General features: G+C 47.3%; 1 protein-coding gene and 1 long non-coding RNA gene across 3 annotated transcripts in view; one reads left to right on the top strand and one right to left on the bottom strand.

Annotated features, from left to right (window-relative positions):
* KIAA2012 (KIAA2012 ortholog) overlaps positions 1 to 14,085 on the top strand; it is a 91,694-nt gene that overhangs the window by 54,210 nt on the left and 23,399 nt on the right. Inside the window, exons 15-16 of the mRNA XM_039493713.1 lie at positions 1,208 to 1,259; positions 1,360 to 1,542. Coding sequence (XP_039349647.1) covers positions 1,208 to 1,259; positions 1,360 to 1,542 — 235 coding nt within the window. The remainder of the gene's footprint in view (positions 1 to 1,207; positions 1,260 to 1,359; positions 1,543 to 14,085) is intronic.
* The window catches only part of LOC120374294, a 44,663-nt gene that overhangs the window by 21,291 nt on the left and 9,287 nt on the right, over positions 1 to 14,085 (bottom strand). The gene's annotated exons all lie outside the window — the stretch shown is intronic.

Raw genomic sequence — 14,085 nt, 5'->3', positions numbered from 1 at the left:
TCATTATAAACACCAACTAACCTCATAACTGAGATAAGAGGAACTAACAGAGACAGCATCTGAAGAAAACAAATATGAGACGATTAATAGGGCCACTGAAGTCAGTGGAATTTACTCCAGATTTGCTTGGGTGTAAAGAACAGCAGATTTTGAGTTAAATTAGAAGCCAAGGGCCTGATTCTGCTGTCCTGCCACAGGCAAACCTATTGAAATTAATGGGAATTTTGCCTGTCTATGGTCTGGAAAATCACGCCCTTTGGAATTTGTTAAGCTCTCTTTTCCCAGCTACCCTAGATATGAAGGTTTCAGAGTAGGCTCAAACCTGCAAGGTGGGAGTTGAGGGAACTCTGCTTCTCACTGGACTGCATTTCGTAGCCATACATCTCATGCACCACAGACAACAATACATCTCATGCTATTGTGCAGTTTATAGTTTCCTGCACTGTCTCAGTTTTTGTAGTCTACAACCATCTTCACTATGTGCAGCTCCAGCAGTCAGATGGGGATCTGCTCTTGAATAAGTAACTTATTAATCATCATTAATACGGGAGCGGTGCTACTGTTGCTCCCAGACATTTCTGTCTTCACTTTCCAATGTCTCTCACTGCCTTGTCTGTCACTACCTTGTTTGTTCATTTTCTTTTCATAGACGTTATTACTTGAGGGAGGACATGTGATGCAATATGAAAATTAATTCAACTTCAGTGGAGAGACCTGGTTTAGTGACAGAACTGGGAGCCAGGAGCTCCTGGCACTCAGTCTGACAGACTCCTTCCATGATTTTCTGAAAGCAAAATCTTCCTCCCTCCTGCACTAATCCCACGTAGCCAGGTTCAGGACAGGGAAGGTTCCAGGGGATAGAAGGAACCCTTCTCCCAGACTGCTCTCTGAATACTACTGCAGCAACCTATTCTGCAGCTGTGACGGGAGCATAGGGACTGCTCTTCACTAGACAGTGAGTTAGAACATGACCCTAAGCAGCAGTTAACCAACAGATTGCAAAGTTCTGGTCAACAATCACCAAAGACAATGACAAGGCAAGTTCCTTGCGTCAGATGGTCTTGCGTAAACCTTATTGGGGTCAGGATTTTTATGACCAGCTGCCACAATGTTGCATTTTACTTGGCTCCATCTACACTGACTGTTCGTATTAAAAAGGTGCTTCTCTTTTTTTCCCCCCCTTTTTTTTTAAAAAAAAAAAAACCAGGAAATTAGAACACAACAAGGATATAGACACTGCATAGAAAATGAACATAAAGGTAAAATTAGTTGGTGCTTATTCATTCATTTTAATTTTTACTGCATCATTTGATCTATGAGCAAACACTATTGCTAATTCTTCCTCCATTTTGCCAGTAGGAAATGGGGGCTCTGTTCCTGAATTCAAAGAGAAGAGCCAACATGGCCAAGACAGTCTCTCTGGACACCTCAGGTTGACACAGGATCAACACACTAAGTTGTGCTCTGACTCACCGATGCATTCCAACGGTGTAACACAGACACCTGGAGCAAAGCAGCAGGAGGACAGTAACTTTGTGAAAGGTGAGAAATCCATGATCATCTCTTTTTCAAAAAAGGCTGGTACCTGTTTACAGCAATGTGAGAAAAGGATTTTTCTATCGTTTGAAAATGTAGTTTGCATGACAGGAACTCTTGAAAATTTTACACAAAATTCCTAAGTCCCATTGGACTCCCAATGAGATTTAGGATCCTAAGTGCCATAGGGACTTTTGAAAATGAGATATAGAAGCTTTTGAAAATTTTACTCCTCTGTATTTTTTTTTCCATTTTAACATGCGTGGGAACTTCATCTTTTAGCCAACAGGGAGTTGGTACCTTATTAATCAGCAACCATCCTATAGACTAACAGGCATCTGGGAGTCTTCAGGTTTGGGTGCACAATAAATAAAAAATATATATTTGTTTATTATTGCTCTGGAATCAAGGCCTAATGTTCCAACTCAGCCCTTATTCAGATGACACTCCCAGTTAAATCAGGATTTGAACTAATATTATTAAGCACAATTTCCCTTACATATACAAACTTTCCATGTTAGGAGATGGGGATTCTGACTCAAGCTGAGTCATTGAATTCATTTCAGAGGAGGGTTTGTGTGGACATTTACTTTGGTTTCAATCTGGATGGTTTACATCACTTGGCCCAAAGGCATTTCCAAGGTATAACAGCAGAATTTGGCCCCTTCCATTCCAGGTTCAAACAAGCCAAAAACTTAAAGCAAAATACACTCAAAACAGAGGCACTACCATATGTGAATCTGAGCCAACTTAAAACAGAGCCAAGGTCCAACTCAGAAGTTTGAGAGTCTTGAAGATCCTTTCAGTAAAATGTATCAAGTTTTGAATTTCAAATGAAATGCCAGAACAAGAGAGTTGTATATAGTTCTGGGATTTCACTGCAAACATTTCACACAGCTCTAATCCCAAAGTTACTCTTGAACCCAGATCTCATGTATGATAGCCATGGGGCTAGTTCATCCTTGGTGCGACTCCATTAAACTCAGTGAAGTTACACTTGGATTAAACTTAAACCATTGTGTTAAAAGCAGAGGACCTGATTTTGCAACTCTTATACTGAGCAGCATTTACGTGAATAGTGCCACTGCTACTACTTGGTACAATTCAGCATAAAGGTTGCAGAATTGAGCCCCAAGCTAACAAAATGGACTTTGATGTCATTTGCCAATTGGTTTTGTATGCCAGAAGTTGTTCAGATTCTGACTCAAAAGAATGCATTTTCCCCTTGACTAGTTTATAGCCTGCACACAAAAGAAAGAATCATTTGGTTCACGTTGCTTTGTTTAACTTCCAGTACAGTTTTATTTTATTTTTCAAAACCACAGGTCAGTCAATGACAAAGATGTTTTTCTTCCAGACAGTTCACTCACTTCTGGTGGCAATTGTGGAGAGTTTGACAGCTTTATCTTCTTTCTGAGTTACTTACACCTATGACTTCATTACTTTGAAACTGATTTGGGGTTTGGTCTGACATGAAGCGTAGATGTCAATGATTGGGGCTAAATATGTCATCTGCATTTGTTTATCTTGTAATGGCCAATTTAATCATGCATAACGTCTTGTTAAGGCGTGTAGGTGAGGTGGAAATGCTGGCCAGAGTTTCAGGAAATTCTTTCCTTGCTGCTAACAGACCATTTAATATCTGATAGACAATATGAACTGTTCTCCTAAGGGCTTAGAATATTTGGGGTGTTCTTTTTATAGAGCAGGAGGTCATTAATGAGCAAGTGAAAGAAATGTGGAAATAGCTTGACAGGTCCTGTTGAGTCAGTGAGAAACTGTCACTCTGTTCCTGCGCTTTTTCTTCTCGAGCCTAGTAACACTCATGTATGTCTGAAGAGACTGACGTTACAGGTCTATTTTAATACTTGAATCATTTCCCTGGTTCTTAGATCTTGGATCATAAGGGAGTGTAGTTTATCCCCTTTACATATGACCCTTAAAAAAAATTACCTTCTAATTCTCTCTCATCTTTTCCCCCTAGATTCCTTGAATTTCATAGGCCCAGCTCAAAAATTCAGACCTGGAGTAGGTAGGCACAGCTTCCCTTTAGTCACTGGATTACCACACACTTACACCAGGGCTGATTTTGATCCCAGACTCCATTTACTATCTCAGGTTTTATAGACAAGCCAGAGAAAGCTGCCACATTCTCCCCATTTCTGCACTGTTGTGGACTGGATTGAAAAGACAAACGATAGACAGGAGCCTAGCAAAATTCCTAGAAAGATTTTTTGGTGTTACACAGAAATTAATTCCCATTTACTTTAAAGGGAAGTTACTTAACTAAGGGCAGGTCTACACTTAAAATACTGCAGCAGTGCAGCTGCACTAGCGCAACTATGCGCCACTGTCGTGCTTCAGTGAAGACGCTGCTATGCTCACGGGAGAGCGTCTCCCATTGGCGTAGTTAATCCACCTCCGTGAGAGGTGGTAGCTATGTCCATGGGAGAAGGCCTCCCATCAACATAGCACTGTCTACACCAAGGGTTAGACCAGTATAACTACGTCGCTCAGGGATGGGGATTTTTCACACCCCTGGGCCATGTAGTTATAGCAACGTAAGTTTGTAGTGTAGCCCTGGCCTCGGATGCTGCACAGTGCTTTACTCTTAATTGTTCACTGCCAGTAACCTGAGTCTCGTAACTGTGCATCCTTATAATATAAAGCCTGTCTGTCATGTGACAGCAGTAAAGAATCCCAAAGGAATGTGAACTGTTCTCTAACAAAGGACTTTTTTTTTTTTTTTTTTAGAAATAAGGAAACTGGTATTACACTTTAAGCTACTCTGTCTCTCACTATTTCAGTGGAGTGCTTCTGCCTAGCACCCTACCAGCCCTGCCTGCTTGTCCTCTTGCTATATATACACTCACAGATCGGACCAAAATTACCAGCATTCCACAATTTTCAGTACACAAACAGAGTTTTCCCTTATAAAGCATTTTCTGCTAGCAGGTCCTGATGTCCCCCATTGTCAAAAATGGACTCTGATTAGACTGAAGTCTGATTCAAAGCACCACTGGTTAACAGTAAAGAATCAGTAATAAGAACTGGTCCAAGCCCCTGCAGACCCATTAGTTTGAGCCCACTCTGTAATTATTCCATTGAAAGGAGTGCTGAGCCAGAACAGGAAGCAAGAGGAAAAAACAGCACCATCCAAGTGGGCATCAACCAGGGGCATGTAGTCCTGGAACAGCCACAAGTTAGAGAGAGTAGGTGATGGCAGTGTTAGGAGAGGCCCTGTATAATAATCCACACGACATAGTTACACTGACCTAAGCGCTGGCGTAGACAGCGCTATGCCAGCAGGAGAAGCTCTTGCGGAGGTGGAGCTATTAAGCCGACAGAGAGCTCTCTCTCATCGGCTTAGAGTGTCTTCATCAGAAGTGGTATCTCGCAAGGTTGGGAGGCAGGGTTTACATGTTGCCATCTAGCAGCTCTTGAACATCCCTGCTGGTTGATGGAGGCTGGAGTGACCAAGCACTGGGACATTTTCCATCTCTAGAAGGCAGCTATCAGCACAGCTTGCTCTCTTCTTTACACAGTTTGGAGGAGGAGGGAACAGCAAGCCTCCCATCAGCCATGAGAATGACTATTGCCACTGCAGTTTCTGCAGCCGGTCTGAACTGGCCCTGCCAACTGGTTCAATAAACATTAGGAAATGTTCTGTCCTGACCCTGTTACGGCTATGTGGCAGGGCCCCAGCTTTTAAACAGTCCCTTGGAGGAACTGCTTCGATGTGGCAGTCCCCCAAGTGGTCTCACTCTTCTTTAAGAGTCGGCCACGCAGCCTCAGTGCCTCCAAGACTGAGCCTCCAGGCTCTAGCACTCTTGCTTCACACCGTGAGCTCTGTCCAATGGGTCCAACGGAGATACACACCTGATCCAAAACGCTCTCCCACTGACATAGCTTCCGCCTCTTGCAGAGGTGGAGTAATTGTGCCAACGGGAGAGCTCTCTGCTAATCGGCATAGAGCATCTTCACCAGACCTGCTGTGGCTGCGCTGATGTAGTGCTTCTACTGTAGACTAGCTGTTAGGTCAGGGGTAGGCAACCTATGGCACATGTGCCAAAGGCGGCACACGAGCTGATTTTCAGTGGCACTCACACCACCCGGGTCCTGGCCACCAGTCTGGGGGGGCTCTGCATTTTAATTTAATTTTAAATGAAGCTTCTTAAACATTGTAAAAACCTTATTTGCTTTACATACAACAATACTTTAGTTGTATATTATAGACTTATAGAAAGAGACCGTCTAAAAACATTAAAATGTATTACTGGCACGCGAAACCTTAAATTAGAGGTTTCTGGAAGAAGACTCGGCACACTGCTTCTGAAAGGTTGCCGACCCCTGCGTTAGGTTAACAGAGAGAAATAAAGGTGAAGACATAATCCAGTCTGGCCAAGCCAACTCTCCCCACCCTGCCAAGCTGCCATTGAATTCACTTTTGGCTGTCTCCTGTTGTCTCTTTTTCAGTCCAAGGTGAGAGCTGCTGAGTCCCTCCAAAAGCCAACTCTTATCCCAGTATCTTGACTCTTCCTCTTCCACTGCCTTGCTGCAGAGGCACACTGAGCTCCCACGCTCCGTCTGCTGGAGTTTCCCATTGTTAGGTGTTCATTGTTCAGTCCTTGGAGTTCCCGTTTTCTTTTCTGGACCCTCCATTGATATGGTCAATTTCAGCCAGTCCTTTAAATAACCTGACCCATTCATTCATCCCAGGCAGTTACGACACAACACCTCATAACTCTTGCTCTGCCCCAAGAGTGGATTTAACCCTTTTGCACCCTCTGGGTAGCAATGCAGAGTACAGAGGGAAACTGAGGCATGCACCCGCATCATAAAAATATTACAGAAAATTCCCACTTCATCACAGACAGCTTTATATCGCCATTTCATCCAACACAGAGAGTGCTTCAAGTGTCTGTGTCTGGTAGAGATCAGGTCTGGCATGGGGACAAGTTTGTGAAAGCTCAGTCTGGATAAGAAAGAGGTGATGATGGCTGGCTGGAGAAAGCAATTGGAGAATGTGGCAAACATTATATGGGCAAATCTGACTGGAGCTGTGCTTCTACTAGTTGTCCAAGTTCACTATGGCGGGTGGTTAGATTGCCAGCTGCTTTTAGATGAGCAGATAGCAAAAGTGAACTGAAATCTGGAAAATTCCTTCCGCATCACCCTTTCAGTGTCTCCCAGTCATGAAAACCGAGGAACCATCAGGCACAATTATTTTTCTCTGGAACAGATCCAGGATTGTAGTATGGAACCTATCACTAGGCACAGAGTAGAGGCATTACAGATATGACCTGCTGGGAGGCACTTATGACTTGTCATTTGTTCACAGTTCATCAGTGGGAAGTGTGGCAAGGAAATCTGGGCCTGATTTTTCACTGGCCTCCAGCTTGTGGAGCCCTTTAATCATGTGCAAAGGGAATGTAAAGAGCTACCCTTCTGATGTGGGAGTGCTTTACACACACTTGGCACAGGTTTCAATGACTACACCAGCCGGTGGAGACTCAGGGCAGGGAAAAAATGATATCAGGGGCTTAGCAGGTTAATAATAATCGGGCAGAAGATTAATAACCTGAATCAGTCTCATTCACTTAAAGTGCCAGCTGGCTCTGCCTGGGTTACAAGGGATTGAGAGGCCACAAGGAGCAGTCCCACAATCAGGATGCAGAGTGCAAGGATGGCATTAGACTGGGGTCACTGGTGACTGTAGCCTCCCCAAAAGTGGTAGGATGTAACCAGAGCCATGGCCCTATTTCTCCTTTGCATTGTCAAGCAGAGCCAAGCTGGTACAGTGGACAGCACTAAAGGTATGTCTACACTGGAATAAAAGACTCCCGGCATGGTTGTGGCTGGCCCGGGTCAGCTGACTCCGGCTCGCTGGGCTTAGACTGCGGGGCTGTAAAATTGCTGTGTAGATGTTCAGGCTTGGGCCTGAGCTCTGAGACTCCACAAGGGTCCCAAATGTCTACACAGTAATTTTTAGCCCTGCAGCCTAGCTCTGCAAGCCCGAGTCAGCTGACCCGTGCCAGCCACAACCATGCCGGGAGTCTTTTATTCCAATGTAGACATACCTGTAGTGCCACCGTAACACTTCAGTGGAGCACCTGCTTTCCCTGAGCCTTTGGAGGAATTTTGACAGTCAGACAAATTTCTTCCAGTGACCTGCATTGTGGTATGATTCTTTCTCAGCCCCTATAATGGGGCTAGTAGCTAAAACCCATGAGCTGGCCCCAAGTAACTTAAGTCAAATTTTCATACCTGGAAGCCTCAAATTGGGCCCCTAACTCTTTATTTAGGCCCAGAAGTGTCCTGCTTTTCACAGGTGCTCAGCAGCTGCAGCTCCCATGGACTGTGGCCACCCGTGTTGGAAAGTTACAGGACATAATCTCGTACTTAGTATGTCACATTGGAAGCAAAGACATTGGGAAGCTCCATTCACTGTTCCATTCCTTCAGGCCTAAGCCAGAAAAGGCTGGGAGTGCTACAAAAGGTAGCGAATTCAGCACCTGGAGGGAATGGATGCTTGATGTGTTACTTTATAGCAATTCCTCCAACCTACTAGTATCCTGTGGGTGTCCTGCCCAGTCCTTCAAAGCCAGAAAGATAGTGACTGCAATATTGGGTCTGAAGTCTGAATGGAATAAAGCAGAGGGAAATGGAGGAGATCCTTAGGACTCCATCAGGGATCAGGAATACTCTTGGGGGAACCGTGAACAGGTTTAGGAGGAGGAGAAGTGAATTGACATTGATCTTCTTTCCTATATTTTACAGAAGCAGGACTTCCATACATATATCAGACTATAACCACTACAACTGAGTAATCTCACTTCTCTCCTGCTGTCTATAACATTAAAGAAAACAGGGCAGTGCATAAGCAGGGGAGTTTCATTCTCTTATCTGTGATTCTCCAGCATTTGTTAGCTAAACCTCTTAACTCCCCCAGCTATCCATTACTCACACCAGGGAAGTCCTTAAAGCACACCTTTTCACACAGCATGAGTTTTATCTCTTAGTTGATTTCTCCTTCTGAACTCCACACACATGGAATTTCTTGTTAGTAAGCCCATAACAGCTATACAATCCCACTTCTGAAGACTCCCTCTACAGCTGTATCCAAAGAACTCATTTTTTAGGTTAGTTTCTTTTCTCCTCCAGACAACAAGCCACCAAAAATCCCTAGATCTTTCACTGCCTAGTGGTGCTTCCTGCAGCACAGATGCAAAGACAAGAAGCTGAATTTGCTGAAGGTTTTAAATCTCAGATCAATATGATCATACAGGAGGGTCTAGGTGAAATCATTTTCAAAGGCCACTGAGAGGGGAGGGGAAGAGGGGAGATGATGTGGATATATCTCAGGTCTTAGGTACTGTAGTATGTCACAAGCTTCCTGTGATTAAATTAAGGTGTGTCACTGGGTTTGTTTTTTTTTCCCCAAATATCCTTATATTTTTGCCTGGTCCGTTGTGACTCATTGTCTTAGCTTGGGGGAAGTTCCCATCATAATACCATTGGTGCTGGTCCACCATTGTTAGCAACAGCAAAAGCACTAGCATAGACTGGCTGTCAAGTTTTTACCAGAATGTTCTAAGCCACTGGTTCTCAGGGAGCCACAAGCAGGTTTCAGCGGGTCCGCCAAGGACTGGGCTTCAGCCTGGGGTGGCAGGGCTAGGGCTCAGTCTTCAGCCCCAGGCGGTGGGGTCGGGGGAGGGAGCGTCACCTTCACCCTCTGACTTACCTCAGTTGGCTACGCAGCCTGTCTGGGTTTGGAGAGGAACCAAAAATGGTAGCATCACTGCAGAAGAGAGATCTCCCCATCATCAGAAGGGGTTGCCTCACAGCCATTGACTCCACGAGCAGGCAGCAGCTAGCCCTGGAGACACACCACTGCTCTGCTCTGCCCTGCTACAACAGCATGTCATGGAGCAGGACCAAATGGAAGGTAGAAATCTGGGGGTCACATGACCCTGTCTGTGCCCCCCCACCCCCCATGGGTCACCTCTGGTTGGGAGTCCACAGGTTTGTCTATTTTACTTTAGGGGTCTCTGGGTAAAAAGAGGTTGAACCACTGCTGTAAGCAGGGCTAGATGACCAAGTATTAAGGATGCTGGTCTCCTCTCTGCACTAGCGCTCTTGCTGTTACTGTCACTAAATTGCAATGGTGGGAGACTTCCCCAAAAAGGTTCAGTGTAGACCAGGGGTAGGCAACCTATGGCACGTGTGCCGAAGGTGGCACACAAGCTGATTTTCAGTGGCACTCACACTGCCTGGGTCCTGGCCACCGGTCCGGGGGGCTCTGCATTTTAATTTATTTTTAAATGAAGCTTCTTAAACATTTAAAAAACCTTATTTACTTTACATACAACAATAATTTAGTTATATATTATAGACTTATAGAAAGAGACCTTATAAAAACATTAAAATGTATTACTGGCACGCGAAACCTTAAATTAGGTGAATAAATGAAGACTCGGCACACCGCTTCTGAAAGGCTGCTGACCCCTGGTGTAGACACTACTATAGTGTACTCCCCACTACCCTTTATATAGTCTTAGCATTGCAAGCACCCGCAGCACTCCTCAAGTGCCAGCAGGGTCAGCTCCAGGCACCAGCGCTCCAAGCGTGTGCCTGGGGCGGCAAGCCGCGGGGGGGGCGCTCTGCCGGTCGCCGCTAGGGCGGCAGGCAGGGTGCCTTCGGCGGCTTGCCTGCAGAGGGTCCACTGGTCCCGCGGCTTCGGTGGACCTCCCGTAGGCGTGCCTGTGGAGGGTCCGCTGAAGCCGCGGGACCAGCGGACCCTCCGTGCTTGGGGCAGCAAAATGTCTAGAGCCACCCCTGAGTGCCAGGATTGCCCCACAGTGCTGCGTGTGATCTGCACACCACACATGTGCAGCGGGGAGTGATGTGTGCAGATCAGCATAGGCGGCAGGTTTGTATAATTTTTGGTGGGGCCCAAAATGGTGGTGCCCCCCCGCTCCCGCCCTGTAAGCTGATATAAAATGAAGCTACAACGCGTCAGTGCCACAAGATTACAAGGGTCAATTAAAAGTGGAAAGTCAGAAGCAGCACTTGCCTACTTCAATATACAGTATTATATTTTGTTGCACCTGTTGTGATGAAGTGGGAATGTTCTTAATATTTTCTCTGAATACTGTGTGGGTGCCTCAGTTTCCCCTGCAAGATGCCAACTGAAGGTGTTGGGGACAAAGAGATCAGGTGGCCTCCTTGTCCAGAAGAGACACAGAGGCCAGAGGGAGTGTCAGTTTGGAGCTGGCTGGGGAAATGGGGAGAGACCCAGAACTTGGTTCTGGGCTCCCCACCCCCAAGATGGACCTGACAGAGGGGTTCTGTTTTCTGTACCAACAAGCTCTGTTTAAACTGTGTTCCCGTCATCTAATAAACCTTCTGTTTTACTGTCTGGCTGAGAGTCACATCTGACTGCGGAGCTGGGGTGCAGGGACCTCTGGTTGCCCCAGGACCAGCCTGGGCAGACTCGCTGTGGAAAGTGCATGATGTGTAAGGGCATGCTGAATGCTCTGAGGTCAGACCCAGGAAGGTGTAAGCTTCTTGCCCTGGAGACAGTCTGCTCAGAGAGAGGAGACTCCCCCAGTGTCCTGACTGGCTTTGTATGGAGTTGTTCCAAAGCATCACAGCATTCCCTTCCACACCGTGCACTTCCCAGAAGTCTGCACAGGCACTGACACTCCCTCCTCCGGCCTTTGTCTCTTTTCCAGGCATTAGGAGGCCACCCAATCTCTCTGTTCTCCAACACCTTCAGTTGGCACCTTGCAGGGAAAACTGATTTGGGAGAAATGAAGTAAAAGCTGCCCAAACCGAGCTTGAGCACTCCTGAATTTTGAGGTGTTCAAATCTGAAAGGCAGGTGCTGGGGGTGGGAGAGGGCTGTGGGCTCCATGGGGGAGCATGGCAGCAACTGTCTGGAGCTGCATGGAGCCAGATACGCTGGTCTGAGTGGCACAGTAAGCAGTTTGGGGGTTGGAGAAGGGGTAGGTGGTTCCGGGGGGCAGTCAAGGAGCAGGGGGGGTTGGATGGGGCAGAGGTTCGGAGGGGCAGTCAGGGGACAGGCAGCAATTGGATAGGCATGGGAGTCCAGAAGGTTTATCAGGGGACAGGTAGGAGGGCCCTGGGGGGAAGTTGGGTGGGGTCTCAGGAGGGGGCAGTTGGGGACAAGGAGAAGGGAGGGGTAGCTAGGGGCTGAGGTCCCACGGGGCCGTTGGGGGCAGGGGTCTTGGGAGGGTAATCCGGGACAAGGACCAGTGGTGCTTAGATAGGGGTGGGAGTCCTGGGGGCAGTTGGGGCAGGGGTCTGGGGAGGGCAATCAGTGGCCAGGGGCTGGGATTCAAAGGGCTCTGGGCTGCTGGCAGCCACGGGGAGCCCAGAGCCCTTTAAATCCCAGCCGCGGCCAGAGTCAGAGGGCTCTGGGCTGCCTGCAACCGCGGGGAGCCCAGAGCCTTTTAAATCCCAGCCACGGCCGGAGTCAGAGGGCTCTGGGCTGCCGGCAGCCGCGGGGAGCCCAGAGCCCTCTGACTCCCGGCCGCGGCTGGGATTTAAAGGGCTCTGGGCTCCCCGCCGCAGCAGGCAGCCCAGAGCCCTCTGACTCCCAGCCGCGGCTGGGATTTAAAGGGCTCTGGGCTCCCCGCCGCAGCGGGCAGCACAGAGCCCTCTGACTCCCGGCCGCGGCTGGGATTTAAAAGGCTCTGGGCTCCGCGCCACAGCGGGCAGCCCAGAGCCCTCTGAGTCCCAGCCTCCAGCTGGGATTTAAAAGGCTCTGGGCTCGCGGCGGCTGCCGGCAGCCCAGAGCAGGGGAGAAACCTAACTCCAAATATTGCTGGAGCAGAGCCCCTGACTGTGAATATTCCTGGGGCTAAAGCCCCAGGAGCCCATATAAGTTGGCGCCCATGCAGATCAGGTTGTATAGGCCCAGTGGTTGAAGCTGCCTAGACAACATTATGAGCAAGGTTAGTTTGGGAAGAGAATGCCAGCTGGCCTTAAACATCAGTTACAAGTTAATTAGCTTCCAGTTTTAAATAAACCTATCACAGGCCTTTTAAAAAAAATTGTATTGTTTGGTAAGGGAGAGAAACAGAATGGGCAAAGTGGGGAGAAGCAGCAGCTAAAGCAAGAGCCGTGTAGCACTCTAGCGGTTAGAGCAGGGGAGTGGAGTATCAGGACTTCTAGGTTTTGTTCATGTGGCTCTGTAACTAATTTGCAGTAATTTATATTAAATCACTTAACCTCTCTGTGTCTCAAACTATCAAATGGGGATATGCCTGCCTACTGCACAGAGGTGAATTCTGAAGAATTTCTTCATGTTTGTAAAGTGTCCTGAGATCCTCTGAAGGATGGTCTTATAGAAATGCAAAGTATTGAACATTTCTGAGAGACTCGGTCTTTTTACTGTTCTGGGACTTCTCTCAGAATTTTGGGGAAAAAAGCACAAGTGCTCTGGAAGAGTTAGTGCCAATAGACATGTGACATCTCTCCCTTCTGAGCTCCCTCCGCCCCTTAAGTCAAGTGATTCAGGCTGTCCTGCTACTCCCAGATGCCTCACTTGCATATTCTAAAATCAGCACTTAGTTACTATTTGATAATAGGGTGACCAGACAGCAAATGTGAAAAATCGGGATGGGGTGGGGGGGTAATAGGAGCCTATATAAGAAAAAGACCCCAAAAATCAGGACTGTCCGTATAAAATTGGGACATCTGGTCACCCTATTTGATAAGCAGGGCGCTGTTTGGCAGGGTGGATTTCTCTCACTCTTCACATGGATTTTTTGTTTGAAGCTTTGATAGTGAAAGATGTGCCTGTTGTCGGTAAAGGTGTGCTTTTCATGCTGGCATCACGTCTCCTCAGGGCTTCCCTAGGTTTTGCTGGGTATTACACAAGTATCACATACAGATGGGGTGCTATGCGGCTCACTCCTCACCTGTGACTAAAGGCATGTCTAAACAGCAAAAGCCGTGCACAGGCTAGCCTACCTACATTAGCTTGAATCCAGCTAGCGCAGCACAGGTCACAATGGCAGTTTGCAGACAGCACAGCATGGGCTGAGTGAGCCAAGTATGTAGCCAGAGTCCATGCCAGCCTTGTATTACCTGCGCTGTCTTCGCTGCTACTGTTACCTGCGCGCTCTCGATTCAAGCCAGCTTGGGTAGCCTCGCCTATGCAGCTTTTGCGGTGTAGACCTGCCCTAAATCAATACATCAGCCAACATGAGGGAGCTGTGCAGGTGTTGCCTTTCCTTACAGGCAGAAAGACAATGGGAGTTTACCTCTCTAAGGCAGGAAACAAGCTGTGTGAAATGCATATGATGAAATCTTAACCTGTGCAAATCTTATTTGGTTTCACATTTCATCACCAAGCTAACTGAAAGGTTAGCTAAGGTGAGAGAGAACTGGGCCCAGTTGATGGTTTTGTATCACAGTCATGTGCAGGGCCAGGTTAACCTCTTGTGGGCCCAGCACCAAACATATTTGTGGGCCCCCGTGGAGGCAATGGAGCATGACATGGGGAAGTCAGTCTCCA

This window comes from Mauremys reevesii, linkage group 11, assembly GCF_016161935.1.
Source record: "Mauremys reevesii isolate NIE-2019 linkage group 11, ASM1616193v1, whole genome shotgun sequence".
NCBI classification, from domain to species: Eukaryota; Metazoa; Chordata; order Testudines; family Geoemydidae; genus Mauremys; species Mauremys reevesii.
Note: the sequence above shows the minus strand (reverse complement) of the source record. Positions and strands in the feature narration are given on the sequence as shown.